The 16,770-nt window shown below is 42.0% G+C and overlaps 1 protein-coding gene across 1 annotated transcript; it reads right to left on the minus strand.

The window, feature by feature from the left end:
• Positions 1–2,131: 2,131 nt before the first annotated feature.
• LOC101833987 (olfactory receptor 8S1-like) lies at positions 2,132–3,367 on the minus strand. The gene has a single exon (XM_005067178.2). It carries the CDS (start codon positions 3,365–3,367, stop codon positions 2,441–2,443), a length of 927 nt encoding a protein of 308 aa, XP_005067235.1. The 3' UTR covers positions 2,132–2,440.
• Between the last annotated feature and the right edge of the window lie 13,403 nt (positions 3,368–16,770).

The following is a 16,770-nucleotide window of genomic DNA, read 5'->3' on the forward strand; positions in this document are numbered from 1 at the left end:
CTTTCCCACCAACATTGGTTGAGTGTTCCCCTTACTCCACATCCTCACCAGCCTGAACTGTCACTAGTTTTATTGATCTTAGCCATTCTGATGGGTGTAGGATGTAGCTTAACCCCCCCAAAGAAATTTTGAGAAAGAAAAACCCAAAACTAGAAACATTTGATTAGGTTAGAATGATGCCACTGTTATCCAGCAGTTTGGGGATGGATTGGAGAGATGGTTCACTGGTTAAGAGCACACAGCGTTATTGTAGAGAAGCTGAGTTTGTGTCTCAGCAACCATATTAGGTGGCTTACAATAGCCTGTAAATCTAGCCACAGGGTGTCTGATGGCTCTGATCTCCATAGGTATAGGGTCAGGAAGAACCTTAGTGAAGCATTGGAAGACACTTTTTCTTTAGATGGTTGCTAGATTATTATATGGTGTGTGAGTGGCTGAGCTACAGAGCTCAATTTACATTCACCAATACCCTGTGCTAAATTGGGGGTCCTAAGAGGAAATGGATGAACCTCCAGACATGGGGTGAGAAATATTTAGACAGAAGCATGTGAAAACCTTAAATCCCTTGAACCATCTTTACTTGGTACTGTGTTGATTTTTTTTAATGCATCAGTTTGGTTTTAATATAGTTGTTCTGTTGAGCATCAATCTGCCTGAATCTGTTTTTATAAATGTGGTTGAGATTTAAACCAATAAACTTAAAAAAAACACCTTGTTCTTCACAGTGTGATTTGGCTTTAGTGTGGTTTTTATATCATACAGCTTATGGATTTATTTATATGTTTACAGGTAAAATTTTAAATTATTTCTTTTTTGATTTTATATTATTAATACATCATTTCCCATTCCAATTCCATTTCCTCTGTCCAAACCTTCTCATATATCTCTCCTTGCTCTTTCAAGTTTACTTTTTCATTAATTCTTACTACATACATATTCATATACATATGACTTCTTCACATGTATAATGTTACTTATACATAATTTTTCAGGACTGATCATTTGGTGTTCGATAACCAGTTGATGTGCTCTTCCCTGAGGAAGACTATTTCTCTGTATCTCAAAATTCCTTAGTTGCCTGTTGCTCTTTGTACAGAGTTGAGGCCTCCCCTGTCCACTTTGTTGTCTAAAGGTAAATACATTTGTGAAAGAAAAATGGCTTGAATTTATATTAACTAGTTAAGGTCAAAATAATTGTTGACTTTATGCCTACTAAGAATCAGGAGTTTTGGAAACATGACTTAGCAGGTAACAAAACACACTCACACTGTTTTTGCCAAGGGCCTGATTTCTATTCCAGCATTCATATCAGGTGTCTCAACCTTCAACTCTAGGAGATCCTAATCCATATGGCCTACTCTATGGAACTGAATTCATGTGCATATCCCTTCTCCAAATACACATGCACACACAAAATTAAAAAGTATTTAAAAAGGAATTTATCTGGTAAATATAAGACTATTTCATTTAACCTACATATCTGAAGAATCAGACCAATAATAAGTTTCACTTGGTCATGAACTACAATATAGATTAGTAATTGTCCAGTACACTTTTGGATTCAATGAATTAATATTTTAGTTATAATTACTGTTTAATAGTTATTTGAGAATATTGATTCTTTCAGTTTTTGAATCATGATTACTTTAGCCCTGAAAATGTATAATTTTACTATCCTATTCTAGAAAAATGTAAATAACATTAATGTTTAGTAAGACTAGCATGAAAAATTATCAGTGCTTCTGCTCTTTTTAGAATTTTATCTATGAAAGGTCCTTATTATGTCTGCCACCACGACCAGTTTGTGAGGTGCTGGTGATCAAATCCAAGGCTCGGAAGGTACTCCACTAACTGAGTTAACCCCTCCGCTCAGGCTTTGTTATCTTCCAAGGTCTGGATATGAACATGTAGACATTTTAACTTTTGTTTATTAATAGTCATTTGATGATAGATTTTTATCTTCCCTGAAGACTCGTTGTGGTTCTTCATAGCTTTAGCATGCAACATTCTACATAGTCTTCATGCAGGTTTGAGTTTTTGTTGGCCTAAGATTTTCTTTTCATTTTAGTAAAGATTTCAGAAAATTCACCAAGTATTCAGGATTAGATTCAGAGTCTCCTAAAGTGGACGCCACCCACTGCTTTTGGTGAGAGCAATGGAACTTTGAACCTAGAGCTGTGTACTTGCTAGTTAAGTATTCTCAAGTATTCTATCACTGTGCTGTGTTCTCAACATGTATCTGTCTGCTTTAGCTATCTTGTTGTCATATTATTCTCCTCTGTGGAACACTATCTTCATAGTCTGTTCCAACCAACAGAGTGTAGACTTTCCAAGTAAAAGTCCAAAATCAAGAGCCTATTCCCCCAAAATGTGTGACACTGTGTGTTTGAAGGATGTGGGATGAAAGAATACAATTATGCCATTTCACATAGTTCATTACTTAAAGCAGATACCTTCTCAGTGTCCTATTCACAGCTGCCTTTACCTCCTTGTTTTTCAGGCTATAGATGAGGGGATTCAGCATGGGTGTGACAGCGCTGTATTGCAAAGACAAGAGCAAATCCAGGGAAGAGCCAGAAGGAGGCATGAGGTAGCAAAGAAAGCCTGACCCAAAGAACAAGGTCACTGCAGCCAGGTGGGAGGAGCAGGTGGAGAAGGCTTTGCTTCTCCCCGTGTTGGAGCTGATGCTCAAGATGGTGGAGACAATGCGGGCATAGGAGAAGAAGATTGGGATAAAGGTTCCCAAGCCATGCAGTAAGCTGGCACAAAGCAGGATGTTAATGGTGATGGAGATATCGGAACAGGACAGGGGGAAAAGGGCAGGCAGCTCACAGGTGTAGTGGTGAATAGTTTGAGACTCACAGAAGTCCAGGTTGACAGCCAAGAGCACAATGATGGTTGCATTGAGAGAGGCCACGCCCCATGAGACCAAAACAAGCCTCACACACAACTCAGTTCTCATCACCTGGCCATAGAGTAGTGGATGGCAGATGGCCGCATAGCGGTCATAAGCCATGACAGAGAGCAGGCAGGCTTCAGTCCCAGAGGAAAAAAACACAAAGAAGACCTGAGCCAGGCAGCCCTCAATGGAGATGCTTTTCTTCTCAGACAGGAGGTCCTTCAGCAGCTTCGGTACCGTGACGGACGAGAAGCACAGGTCTATAAATGACAGGTTGCTTAAGAAGAAGTACATAGGTGTGTGGAGGTGGGAGTCAGCCCTGATCACCAGCAGCATCATCAGGTTTCCTGTCATGGTAAGGAGGTAAATCCCCAGGAACAACACGAACAGTAGAGCCTGGATCAGGGGGTCGTCAGAGAGCCCAGTGAGAATGAACTCTGTGATGGCGCTGTGGTTCCTCCAGGCCATTTGTGATTATTTCCTTGGAATAAAGTGGAAAAGGGGTGAGATTTCCTGTGGGTTTCATGTTATCTAAAGCATCATCTTGCCTCCTCCTACCTTTTCCCCTGCTTTGAACTTCCGCAATGGCATCTCAGGCTGCTTTCCCTACACCTTGGGATGGGTTTTATCCTTATTCGCCATCATCACTCTTGACTCACAGTGTTTACACAGTTCAGAGAATTCCATTCCTGCTCTACAGTGTTTGCTATGCGCGTAATATTGCTGGGTTACTTACACATGTAGTTTCTTTGTTCTATCTACGGTAGCTCACAAATCCTCATTCCCATTGTGTCCTAAAGAACGTTATACAGTGGTTTTTCCAAATTTCCTATTCACTACATTCCTCTACTCAGGATAAGCCAAATATACTTACCAGCTCACGCCTTTAATCCCAACAACTGGGAGTCAGAGGCAGGCGGATCTCTGTGAGTTCATGGTCAGCCTGGTCTACAGAGGGAGTTCCAGGATAGACTCCAAAGCTACAGAGAAACCCTGTCTCAAAAAACCAAACCAAAAAAAATTGTATTCAGAGGACCTCTTTTTTTTTTTTTTTTTACTATCTTATCTTATAGTTTACTATTCAAAGTACAGTAAAGGGGAGAATGATACCAGAAGTTAGAACAAGGGGATAAAATTGAGAGTCCAGAAAATTAAATCTTAGTTTTGGTCGACTGGCTTTTTTCAAAGGTACCAAGGCAATTTGACTATGCTGGGTATGGTACAAAGAAAATATGACTACTTATATAAATTTTTTCCTCTTTGTTTTGAAAAATTTAAGTTAGAAACAAGCTTGCTTCACATGTCAATCCCAGCTTCCTCTCTCTCCCCACCTCTCCTGCCCTCCCCACCAGGTCCCCCAGGCACCCATCCAATCTCCACTCGGATCCTCAGGAAGGGTGAGGCTCTCCATGATGGATCTCCAAAGTCTGTCATTTCATCCAGGGCAGGGCCTAGGCCCTCCTACAAGAGTCCAGGCTGATAGAGCATCCCTCAATGTGGGATGGGCATTCAAAGTTTATTTGTACGCCAGGCATCAATACTACCCAAGACCCAAAGATTACGTAGGCCTCCTCACTGACACCCACATTCAGGGGGTCTGGGTCAGTCCCATGCTGTCCACACAGCCATCAATCTGGGGTCCAAGAGCTCCCCCTTGTTCAGGTCAACTGTTTCTTAACCCCAGTCTTAACTCCTTGGCTCATCATTTCTCCCTGTCACTGGATTCCTGGAGTTCAGTTCAGTGTTTAGCTGTGGGTGTCTGTCTCTGCTTCTGTCAGTTGCTGGATGAAGGTTCTGTTTCCCAGACTTCAGAGGACTTTCTTACTCTTCTTGTGTGTTTTCACAGCAATTATAGAAAGTATTTCAGGTTTCTGAGAGTGATTTTCCTTCTACCCGTGTGAAGTGTGACAGTGAGTGGTGATGATGTCAAGTAGAAGATACAGGAAAAAATCCTCTTGTTTTTAATTCTTAGTCCAGTATTTTATGTGGGTTCCAAATGAATAAGCACCAATTTTCTTGCCACAATATTCTGAAATTTTTACTTGATTTCAGTCATTTCCTCTTCCTCCTCCTCCTCCTCGTCCTTCTTCTTCTTCTTCTTCTTCTTTTTCTTCTTCTTCTTCTTCTTCTTCTTCTTCTTCTTCTTCTTCTTCTTCTTCTTCTTCTTCTTCTTCTTCTTCTTCTTCTTCCTCCTCCTCCTCCTCCTCTCTCTCTCTCTCTCTCTCTCTCTCTCTCTCTCTCTCTCTCTCTATTTCTCTCTCTCTCTCTCTCTCTCTCTCTCTCTCTCTCTCTCTCTTCTGAAACAGGGTTTCTCTGTGTAGCCCCAGCTGTTCTGGAACTCACCCTGTAGACCAGATTGGCCTTAAACTCACAGAGAACCTCTTGCCTCTGCCTCCCAAGTGCTGGTTTAAAGGTGTGCACCCCCACTGCCCAGTTCCTCCTCTGTTTTTTAAACTTGAGGAAGATTTTATTTGAATTAAAACAAGCAAACACCTATAGGACAGCAAGCTACAAATCTCCACAGCTCCCTGGAGGAGAGAGATGAAGACAGCCATACCGTTTGAGTCATGTGTGGAGGTCAGCCACTTGGTGGACAAGAAGTCACGAGTCAGGGACAGGAGTTGTAGAGAAGGTGAAAACCCCACATACTAGAGGAAGGCTGCTTAGTCCCTGGCCAGCACCAGAAAGGAAAAGAAGAAACGAAAAAGGACAGGTCACACTTTCCTGACTCAGGATTCTGAAAGGCAGGGCAGGTGGACAGATAGACAGACAGACAGACATGCATGGTGGCCCTGGACTGACTGCATGGAGGGCGGAATTTTCCTTTTTTTTTAAAAGACAACATTTATATACTGCAGGCAGGTTTTGAGCTCATTACTTATCTGAGGGTGTCCCTGACTTCCTGATTCTCCTGCTGCCTTTAATGTTGGAGTTGGTGGCATGCACCAGCATGCCTGGGCTCATTTATTTTCTTTAAGAACAGAATGTTTTTCTCTTGTGTTTTTGCTCATACTGCCTTTCATTTCCATATCATCTCTTATTCTAGTGGTCTGAACTCATATTTCCCTTTTAACCTCAATGCACACTTTGCTATTTCTTCCTCAGCTAGACCTTAAATTCTGCTCTGAAAGGCAGACCAATCAGTCAAATTAAAGAGCATCTTAGACCCCAGTTAAGGTTACCTGTGAGTGTGGACAAACAGGTACCTGTGTGTGTGTAATTTCAGCTGGATTCAGGGATGTTGAAGCTCATATTTTGATAGCCACAACTTTGGATGACCCTGCATGAATAAGTTTGTAAACATTGTTGAAGGTTTACATAAGCAATGTGAGGTAATACATTTGTTCTATTGTTTTCAGGGATTTGGATATTTTAAGATCATTTGTGGGCAGAGTATTCCTGATGATTGACTTTGTTCTTTTACTTTTAGTTACAAGGAGACACCAACAGTGTCTTTGGGGATCTTGAAGTTTCACCCAAGAATAATGCAGTATTTCTGAAGAATATTTTTCCTTATAACATCCATGTTTTGTATGCATGAACGAATACATTTTCTTACATCAGATGATTTTAGAAGCATCATAAAGAAATTAAACAGCCTTCCTCATCATGTTAAAGGTCTTTTCAAATGAATTTTAGAGTTGTTTTGTTTTATTGTGTGTGTGTGTGTTCATTTGAAGGTCAAAGGTTATTGTGAGGAGTCTTCCTCAATTGCTTTCTGTTTTTTGAGACAGGGTCTCTCACTGAAACCTGAATTCTCTGATTCAACTATAGTGGCTGGCAAGCAAGACCAGGTATCCTGTCTCCATCTCCCCAATACTCGTATTGTGGGCATGCAATGCTGGCCTGGGCTTCTTGTGTGGGTGCTTGGGATCAAACATGGTGCTCACACAGCAAGAACTTTACCAATGTAGTCATTTACCTAGCACCTTGATTCTAGAGAGTTTTAAAATTAAAATAAAAATTTTCCATACAATGTATTCTGATATGGTTTCCCCTCCCTCATCTCCTCCCAGATCCTCTTACCCTCTCCCCGGACAATCTCCATGCCTTCTTTCTGTCTCTATCTGGAAAACAAGCAGTTAAATAAACAATCAAACCATAATAAAACAGTGCAAACAAACAGAGGAAAAAAACTAAATAAAAAGCACAAGAAACATACACATATGCAGAGACACACATCATAAAAACCCATAAAGCCACTTAATTGGAAACCATAACATATAAAGATTTATAAATCCAAGACCAATAAGGCTAAAAAATGCCCCAACAAAGCATTATGAGACAAAACATCTCCAAATGTGTTATTGAGTTCACTTTGTGTTGGTTATGGGGCGGGGCACCAGGTTGCCTAATAAGGGATGAATGAGCCCAGGTCATTCTAAAAATGACAATATACAAAGTCTTCTAAATTCTAGGTAAATAGTTCTAAGCAAGCTACATATCTCAGCTTTCACTCACTGTTTTGAATGAAATACTTTGACTTATTTCATACTGACAATTAGATTATGCTGAATTTATACATAAAGGAGTGAGAACAAAAGGCCGATGTCTAAGGAGAGATGATTAAGAGTAAAAATTAGCAAAAAACGATTTTAGAAGGGTCCCAGATAGTTTCTCACCCGCTGGTTGTTTGGAGATGTATTTGGAATAGGAAAGTGAGTGAAGTGTATGTTTAGAAGGCCAGTCTGGACCATGTAGCTTAGTGCATCTTTAGAGCTGGGAGCATTTCCAGTTGTCTCCTGTGTTCATGCATACGATTGATACTGTCTCATAGTATGGTAGCTTGCTAACGTGGTTATGTGAAGCCAGGGTAGAAGTATCTCTAATAGTTTTTGACATTCTTGCACTCCAACAAGAGACTGCAATCTCTTGGAGTCCTAAAGCATGGAGAGATTTATGCACAGTCTCTAAGATGTCCTTCCCCATGTCATGCATCGAAGGGAGAGAAGCTCTCCAAAGCACTTAGAACAAATGTGACACATTTAGAATCAGACAACAGGGGCTAACTCAGGGAAGGAGAGGGCTTTCAGAGGACAGGGGTGTCTCCATCTCTAGAGGAAGGAAATGGGATGAACAGAACAGGAGAGTCTGTATCTAGCACTGTTGGGATGAATCAGGGATGGAGGAAGGAGTGGTTAGCAAAATTAAAACACAATTGTTATCTTTCAGAAATAAAAATTAGGAGGAACATCAGCTACCTTGGCATATATTACAGTGCTTCTGGAATCTCTTGAAAGAGGCAGCTTTCTCACACTCTGGATCTCCTGTAGAAATTGATACACCACAGGTTAAGTCTTCAGAGCTTGAGAGAGAGAGAGAGAGAGAGAGAGAGAGAGAGAGAGAGCTCACCTTGTCACAAGAGTAATACTCTGAGAGAAGACAGAGTATTCTATGTCAACAAATGTTGGGTTATAATGACTCTGGAAACAGTAGAATTGCTACAACATTGAGGCTCTTCTGAAGTGAATCCCAGAATGGTGTTATTCTGTAGTGCAAAACACTAAGGAAAACCACAATTATTTCCTCTGAAGAAGCTCACATTTCACACAAGCATCCATTTCATTAAGACATCATCTCAGGATATCAGACCAAGTGAGCTGCCATCTGTCTGATAGTCTGAATATCTGTCTCCTTTGTGGTATTCTGAATGCTATTAAGACTATTAGCCAAGGAACTCTCTAACAGAACCAATCAGAAGGTTACCTGTGCTCAAGTATCAATAGGCTGTGTTTGGCACCCAGGGGATGCTGGGCCGATATCCCCTGAAGTCTCAGACTGAAGCCAATCTCTGGACTCACTAATTGCACAATTCCTCATTAACCAGGAGGGAAAGCAATGGGAAGAACAGTGGTATTTGGACTTTCTAAATTAAGACAATTTAAATCCTAGAAGAGAACTTTTACTAGGTTGATAGAGATTAGGGAGGAGTAAGAAGGTATCTTTTTAGAAAAATTTATTCTCAGTTAAGTTTACTTTATTCATGACCACACGGGGGCTGAAATGCTCTTCAGGGATTCCAACATAAGCTTAACTGTGACATATTACTGAGCTCCAGTATCATTTTCATATGCAATAACCACTGTGTAGACTTTTCTTATTTATTTGACTGTTACGGTCTTATTATCTGATTCCTCTTATTATATGAAAGCAATTCGAGGTTTCTGAAACTAAAACTCTTCCTGTTTTATTTCAGTGTATCCATAGTTTGGCCCATATAAAGAAGCCACGTTATGAATATTGGAAAATATGGATTCAAATTATACTAATCTATCTCTTTAACATGAGATACTATTTTCCTATCTATTTTAATAGTTATGTTATTACATCTTATTATGCCTTGGGTAAGTGATGGCTTCCAAACAGTACATCCAAGTCCCAATCCTCAGAATTGGTAAATGTTATCTTATTAGGCAAAGTCATGGGAAATTTTATTGAAGATGTTGTGATGAGATCGCCTTGGATTACCCTGTAAGTCCTAAATAGGAAAGTCAGAGGGACATTTGAAATAGAAGAGAGAAGACCCAAGGAAGGGAAGAGGAAGGCAATGAGAGAATGAAAGCAGAGAGCAGAGGGACGTAGCCAGTTATGGAATAGTGACGGCTACCAGAAGCTGGGGGGGGCATAGAACATACAACAACTAGGAGTCTCCAGTGGGAGTGAAAATCCGCTGACACTTTGCTTTTGGACTCCAGAACCACAAGAGAATACAATTCCATTGTTTTAAGTGACTAAGGTCTGTTAATTAGTTATAGTAGCTACAGAAACTAATGCAGATGATTTTGGTATCAGAAGTAGGGTGCTAATGGAAACTCTATTAGTAGCATTAGAATTGAGTAATAGTTAAAATACTAGTAGAATTGTGAAACACAAGGCAGACAAGATTAGAATCTTCTTAAATAATCTGAAGTATAGATGCTCAGTGCTATTCTAAAGAGGGTCAGTCTGAAATGAGGGGCTCAGTAAGAAACAGCTTCCATTGTGCTGGAGAATTTATGTTTCATTATGAAGGTAGTTGGTAGGAATACAAATGCTAAAGTTGCTGGATCAGACATACTTTTTCTTCCTTGGACACTGGAAAAAAGAAAATCTTCCTATGTAGTCTCATAACATTTAGATGAATTGTGTTCTATAGTTGTTAGAAAAACTCTAACTTTGAAATAATGAACTTATATACTTAACTAAGACAAGTTCAGGAAAGATGTTGAAGGTAAGTCCTGGCTTCTTGTTGCTGACTGGCTTAAATATTTGTGTCTTCTCCAAAATTTGTATTGACACAAGTCCAAATGCAGTGGTTTCAATAGGCGGGGCTTTTGTCAAGTGATTGCATGTGATGGGATCAATCTAATGCCTTACTAAATGTATGGGAGAACTATCTAGGTCCTTTCTCCTTTCTATCCTTTTTGCCATTTAAGGCAATTTTTTATTATTCTCTCATATAATACATCCTGACCATAGTTTCTCATCCCTCCACTCCTCCCATTAACCCCCAATGCTCTACTTCCTTTCTCCTTCCTCCTTAAAAAAAAGAGCAGGCTATCAACTGAACATGACATAACAACTTACAACAAAACTAGGCACAAATCCTCCTATCGGGGCTAGATGATGCAACCCCAGTAGGAGGAAAAGGGTCCCATGATTAGGCAAAAGAGTCAGAGACACCCCCCACTCTCATTGTTAGGAGTCCTATGACGGAAAGATATTTATGTAGTGGCATATAAACTTGTGGTAGGTTTCAGAATTTACAGGTGAAGTGGGGTAACGAAATCAGTGAGATCTAGTTGCAGATCAAAGCAGCCTCCAGGTGAACCCTGGAGGCTCTTCTGAATACATCGATGTAGGCAGTTTTCTCATGGTTGTCCTTCATGTCTGTGCACATGACTTGCCTGGGAGAGTTTGCCATGGTATGAGCTAAAGAAGAATGCAGTGTCTCCTTCAGATGCATCTGGTGCTTTGTTTTGGAACACTGTTGTGGGTATAATGTGAATAGTTTCAGGGCATCTTCCAATTTTTCCCTCTAAACTCTTGAATAGACACAAGCAGGTGTATAACAGGCCCTCAGACCTTAGCACAACAGGCACCATAGTGGAAGTGCCCTTCAGGCCTTGGGTCTCAGCACGTAGACAACACCACCTGCCAAAACAAGAACAAAGATTTCATCCATCAAAGTCCATAGTTCAGGAAAGGTCCCTAAATGAACTAACTTTGCTTCTTGGCTTCTGTATTTCTGCTTCTGGCTAATTGTCCTTGCTCACTGAAGTATGTCAACCTAGGATGTAGATTTTATTCTTCAAAACTCCCCCCTGAGAAAGATTTGGGGCTATACTGGGATCCTGAATACCCAGAGTAGTCACCAGCTGGATAATAATGCATTTTATTGGCCTAAACCTGAGTGTAAATGGTTTTCTCTGGTGGATATCCCACAGCATGTGGTGGTTAGAGTCTCTTTTGACATTTGTAGGCCAGACAGCCCTAACTGATGTGGCTTACATTCTTCAGCTCCTCAAATCAAGGTATTGTCACTCCTCCAACATAAAAGGTAGGGATCAGGAAGAGCCATAATGATTCTCCTTAGAAATGATTCAGCTTCTGGGGCTGCATGTCCATGGGCAGCTCTGGCTCTGGGTTCACTGACTTGGTCAACTGCTTCCCAGTGGCAGCAGTTTAGCATTGGGGAAGCCGGGTACTGGTCCATGCTGTGAACATTGTCTTCCAATTCCTTTAGGTCAATGTCATCAGGATTCCACCTATTCCCATGGGATTCCCCAACATTTATCACTAGAGCTATGCCAATACCCCATAATATCCAGGCCTATGCTACAGAACAACAAATGTGTTCTCTCTAAACCCTGGTAGCATTCTTGTAATGCTCACATAGAAAGGTCCATTAAACAAAACCGAAATTGAGGTGTCTGTAAGTAAAAGCCATGTGCAGTGATATCAAGGTACCCTGTGGTGCTGGCATAGGTGTCAGTGATCCAGGATATTTAATTGGTGCCACTGTCTGGGGAAGGCACTCAAACCATAGGACAACAAAGTCCTTCTTTGCTAGTTCTATAGTGAACCCCGTGATCTTTTCCAATTTATCATCAAATAATTTGGGGGGATTGATCTTAACTCCAACATTGGCTCTCACAACTGGTACAATAAACATATTCACATATCCTTAGAGAAGCAAAGGCTTTGACTTCAAACGTACCCACATCTCTGGTATACTAGATGCCCACCTTGTAGGGCAAGGCACTGGTTGTGTTGGGCCTGATGAATCTCAATCCTCTCTGAAGAACTTTTATCAAGAGTTGGGTAAGGGGAGGCCTAGCACATGACTGCTGGGCTTAGTGATCTGCAAGATGCCACACATCTTGTGTCACTTATGCTCCATGCTCTTCTGAGTCTCAATGACCACTCCCAATTTGTCTCCCATGATGCTTGGCACCATGACTGAAGAGGCAGTCCACCATGTTTAAGAAGTTGTGGTCCCCAGAGAAGAGGAACGAGGCAAGATTTCCTGAGCAGAGTAGGAACATGGGGGGAGGGGAGAGGGAACCAGGAAAAAGAGAGGGGGATAAGAGGAGGGGAGAAGAGGACATTGGGGAGCAGGAGAGTTGAGTCGGGGTTAGAATAGAGCAGAGCACGATGAGAGATACCATAATAGAGGGAGTCATTCTAGCTTTGAGGAGAGATCTGTCATTAGTGAAATTTCCAGAGATCTACAAGGATAACATCAACTGGCAAACTAAGTAATAGCAGAGACTATCTTAATAGCCCCTCCCTGATGATAAGATTGTTGGCTGACTTATATGCCATCCTAGAACCTTCATCCAGTGACTGATGGAAGCAGAGGCAGACACCCACAGCTAAACACTGAACTGACCTCCTGGAACCCAGTAACAAAGATGGAGGAGTGATGAGCAAAGTGGTCAAGACCGTACTGGTGAAACCCACAAAGACAGCTGACCGGACAAGGGGGAGCTCTTGAACCCAAGACTGATGGCTGAGAGGCCAGCAGGGGACTGATCCAGACTCCCTGAATGTAGCGCCAGGGAGGAGGCCTCAGCAATCTCTGGGGCCTTGGGTAGTAGATCAGTGTTTACCATGGTGTACGAATGAACTTTGGGAGTCCACTCCACATGGAGGGATGCTCTGTCAGCCTGGACACATGGGGAAGGGTCTAGGTCCTGCCCTGAATGAAATGACAATCTCTGGAGATCCCTGCATGGAGTGCCTCACCCTCCATGGGGAATGGTGTGGGGACTGGGGGGGTTGGGGGAGGGCTGGTGTAGGGACAAGGGAGGAGGGGTAGGAGAGGGAACTGGGATTGACATGTGATACATGCATATTTCTAATTTAAATAAAAACATATTGAGAAAAAAAGTTGGGGTTGTCTGAATTGTCAGCTGCAGCCTTGATGTAGTGTGCCAGGTCAGGGGGGTGGTACCCACAGGCACTGGCTGATGGCGGTAGCTATGGTCTTTCTATGGGTTCTTCCTGCCAGCTTTGCTCAGTCCACCACTGCAGAGACCAAGGAAACCCAGAAGGCAGTGCACAGGTGCAGAGTGGATAACTTGGAGTCCAGGAAAGAGAAAGAACATAGCAGGATGCTTAAAAACCATTGATTCTTTTGAGATTTTCACACAACGCATTTTGATCATTTCCATCCCTAACCATTCCCTCAAAACTCCTTCTAGATCTACCTCTGAAACCCTGACCCCCCAATTTTATATCCTTTAAAAAATAACCCATCCATTTATGATGCCCATATACTCCAGGGCCAACCACTGGAATTTGGTTAACTTCTAGAGCTACACCCTTAGAGAAAACTGACTCTTTCTTCCCCAGAAGCTACCAACCGTTCATAGGTCCTTAGATATGGGTGGGGGCATCTAAGCCCCTTTCTCTTCGATGCTAGAATATTGACTGGCTTTATCTACATCTTGTGCAAGCAACCACAGCTGCTGAGAGTTTGAGTGTGTAGTGGTCCTATAATGTCTAGAAAACAGTTATCTTTTGTCTTCCCCAGCATCAGACTCTTGCAGTTTTGTGCCCTAGAGATGTTACCTTAACTTCAGGGAAGGGGTGTGATGGATGTCCCATTTATGACTTAGTACTCCACAGGTACTTACTCTCTGTACTTTAACCATTTGTGAGTTTGTGTTAACCATCAGGCAGCACACAAAGAAACTTCTCTGAGGCCTAAGAGCTGCATGAGTCTACAGTTAAAGAGAGAAGCTTGATAGTAGGCCATTTACCTAATAGCAGTAGATTAAGTTTTGAGACCTTTGAGGTCCCCAACCTTGGGGTCTTGGCCAGATTTGTGGTGCCATGTATGTGTTTCTCTGTGTGCAGCGGGCTTTAGACCTAATTAGAAAGCAGCTAGTATCTGCCGTAACCACCACGCACTATTTCCTCCACGGTGCTTCCTGCCTCGTCACTTGTTACAGTTAACTCACTTCAAAGTTTGGTAAAATTATTGATTTTTTTTCCTTCAGAACGGAATGCTTTTTACAGCCAAGATATCCTGTCCTCTGGGCTATTCCATCCTATCCAGTCGCTGACCATGAGGCCCAAAGAGCCATTGTGACACCTCCTGTAACCTACCACAGTGAATAGCACACCCGGGAATTGGGAGAGATGTTTTTCCTAACCAGGTCTTTAGTGGCTCTGGTGGAGGCCAAGGAGTCCCCCACACATGCCCCACAAAACACTTGAAGTATGTTTTCTTCCATTTTAAGGTAAGAATTACAGTTGAATTTTGAGAATTAACTTGGCATTTACTTTCGTTAGTTTAAAAAATGTCAACCTATTTTTAGGAAACAGATTTTCAGTCTTGCAGTTATTCCTTCCAAGCAGGCCTGTGGCTATTTAATTCTCCTGTATAAACTACAAATGAGGACCCGATGTATTTTCCCACCCACCCCTGGCTCTCTCATGTGTTAGATTTGCAGCTTAACTACGTCATTCTTTACGGCAAGCTCCCCGTGTACACTCCTTAGCCTGCGCGTCTTTCTCAGCACAGCCATCACCAGTTGCCTCGGATCTCTCGGAAATAACAGCTGCAGCGGAGTCCCTTTCCAGCTCCACAACACTCTGCACATTAGGGATAGCTGCACAGATCACTATCTGAGTGTTCAGCCCCAGAGACAGCTCAAGCAGTTAAGAGTGTGCTGCTCTTTCAGAGGACGGGAGCTCAGCTCCCAGAACCCACACTAGGGAGCTCACAGCTTCCTGTAACGCCAGTGCCAGCACCAGCCAGCACCAGGGTTATCTGGCTCCTTCTTGTTACTGGGGCCACCACTACTCACATGTACAGTCACACCTAGATGCGTGCACACAGAGAGGGGGAGGGGGGAGAGAGAGTGTGAAGGAGAGGGAGAGCGAGGGAAGGAGGGAGGGAGGGAGGGGAGGGAGGGAAAGAGAGCAATCAAAATGGAATCATTTTAAAAATGAGTGTCAGGTGTCTGTCAGTCTGGTTCCCCACCCCTAAAGGCAATAGACAGTAGCCATTTCCCATGACCTCTATATCACCACAAAGATTCCTTATTTTTTTAATCAACCATCTCCCTTTTTAAAGAATATTTATTTATTATGTATACAGAGTTGTGTCTGCATGTATGCCTGCAGGCCAGAAGAGGGCACCAGATCTCATTACAGATGGTAATGAGTTACAATTCTGTTCCTGGGAATAGTGCTCAGGACTTCTGGAAGACCAGCCAATGCTCTTAACCACTGAGCCATCTCTCCAGCTTTATCAACCATGTCTGTCTGTCTGTCTGTCTGTCTGTCTGTCTGTCTGTCTGTCTGTCTGTCTGTCTGTCTGTCTGTGTGTGTCTGTCTATCCCATCCACCCACCTACCCACCCATCTACCCACCTACCCACCCATCCACCCACCTACCCACCCATCCATCCATCTCCTCTCCCATTTACCTTGGCTTTAATACACTATTGCATTTTCTGCTCCGTAGTCTATTCTGAGCCTCTAACTACACATTAGACTTTGTTGTTGTCTATAAGGTTTTCATTACTGTAGGTTGTATTTTCTTAACATTTTTCTTATGTTTCAATTTTGACATTTTTCTCAGCTTCATGTCTTTTTGCTCCTAATCTGCTTCCTTTTGGCTATTATATTTTCACATTTCCAGATCCCTAGAGAAACTCTATTTTGCTCTCTCCTCTCGTAAACAAATTCAAAGTCTAACTCTGATATGAGTCACTTGTAAATATGCTTCTGTAATTTTTTCTTTTTTGGTTATTTGATTCTATTTTCAGGAATATTTGGCATATTTTTTAAATGTGTCTGAAACACTATGTTCTCTTACCGCTGAAAGACTTTGGTTTTGTATCACATCGGAGTCAGGTAACCTTTACAATCGGGACAGCACGTGCACACACTGGATAGTTTCCCTGTGGCATTTGTATATGCACATTGGGTACTTTCATCACAGCCAGCCTATCAGCCTCTCTCCCACCCTCCGCTGCTTCCCTTATTCTTCTTCAGAGTTTGCCCTCTGACCCTACTTTTAGAAGTAGAAGAACCACAGTATATTTTAACTGCTGTTAAAACTGACATGAAAATAGAGAACTGCATCTGGTTTCTGTTTTTAACCAGCAATTCCTGTCGACTATTATGCAATGCCCCCTAGTAGTTCTATGTTAATGAGTTAAAATTTGAATTTTAACTAATGCCAAGTCAGTATATAAGGAGGTGAACTATTTAGGAACTTAACTAGATCATTTTAGTGTTATACTTATTGCCTTACTGGCTGTGTCTTGGGGTTTCTATTGCTGAGGTGAAAGCAAGCTGGGGAAGAGAGGATTTATTGGCTTATACTTCCAGATCATAAGTCCATCACTGAAGGAAGTCAGGACAGGA

Source organism: Mesocricetus auratus, unplaced genomic scaffold (genome assembly GCF_017639785.1).
Source record: "Mesocricetus auratus isolate SY011 unplaced genomic scaffold, BCM_Maur_2.0 Super-Scaffold_100010, whole genome shotgun sequence".
In the NCBI taxonomy this organism is placed as follows: Eukaryota; Metazoa; Chordata; class Mammalia; order Rodentia; family Cricetidae; genus Mesocricetus; species Mesocricetus auratus.

Bases quoted from the DNA above. Each gene is read 5' to 3' on its own strand.
- LOC101833987 (XM_005067178.2), bottom strand. From the start codon at position 3,367: ATGGCCTGGAGGAACCACAGCGCCATCACAGAGTTCATTCTCACTGGG.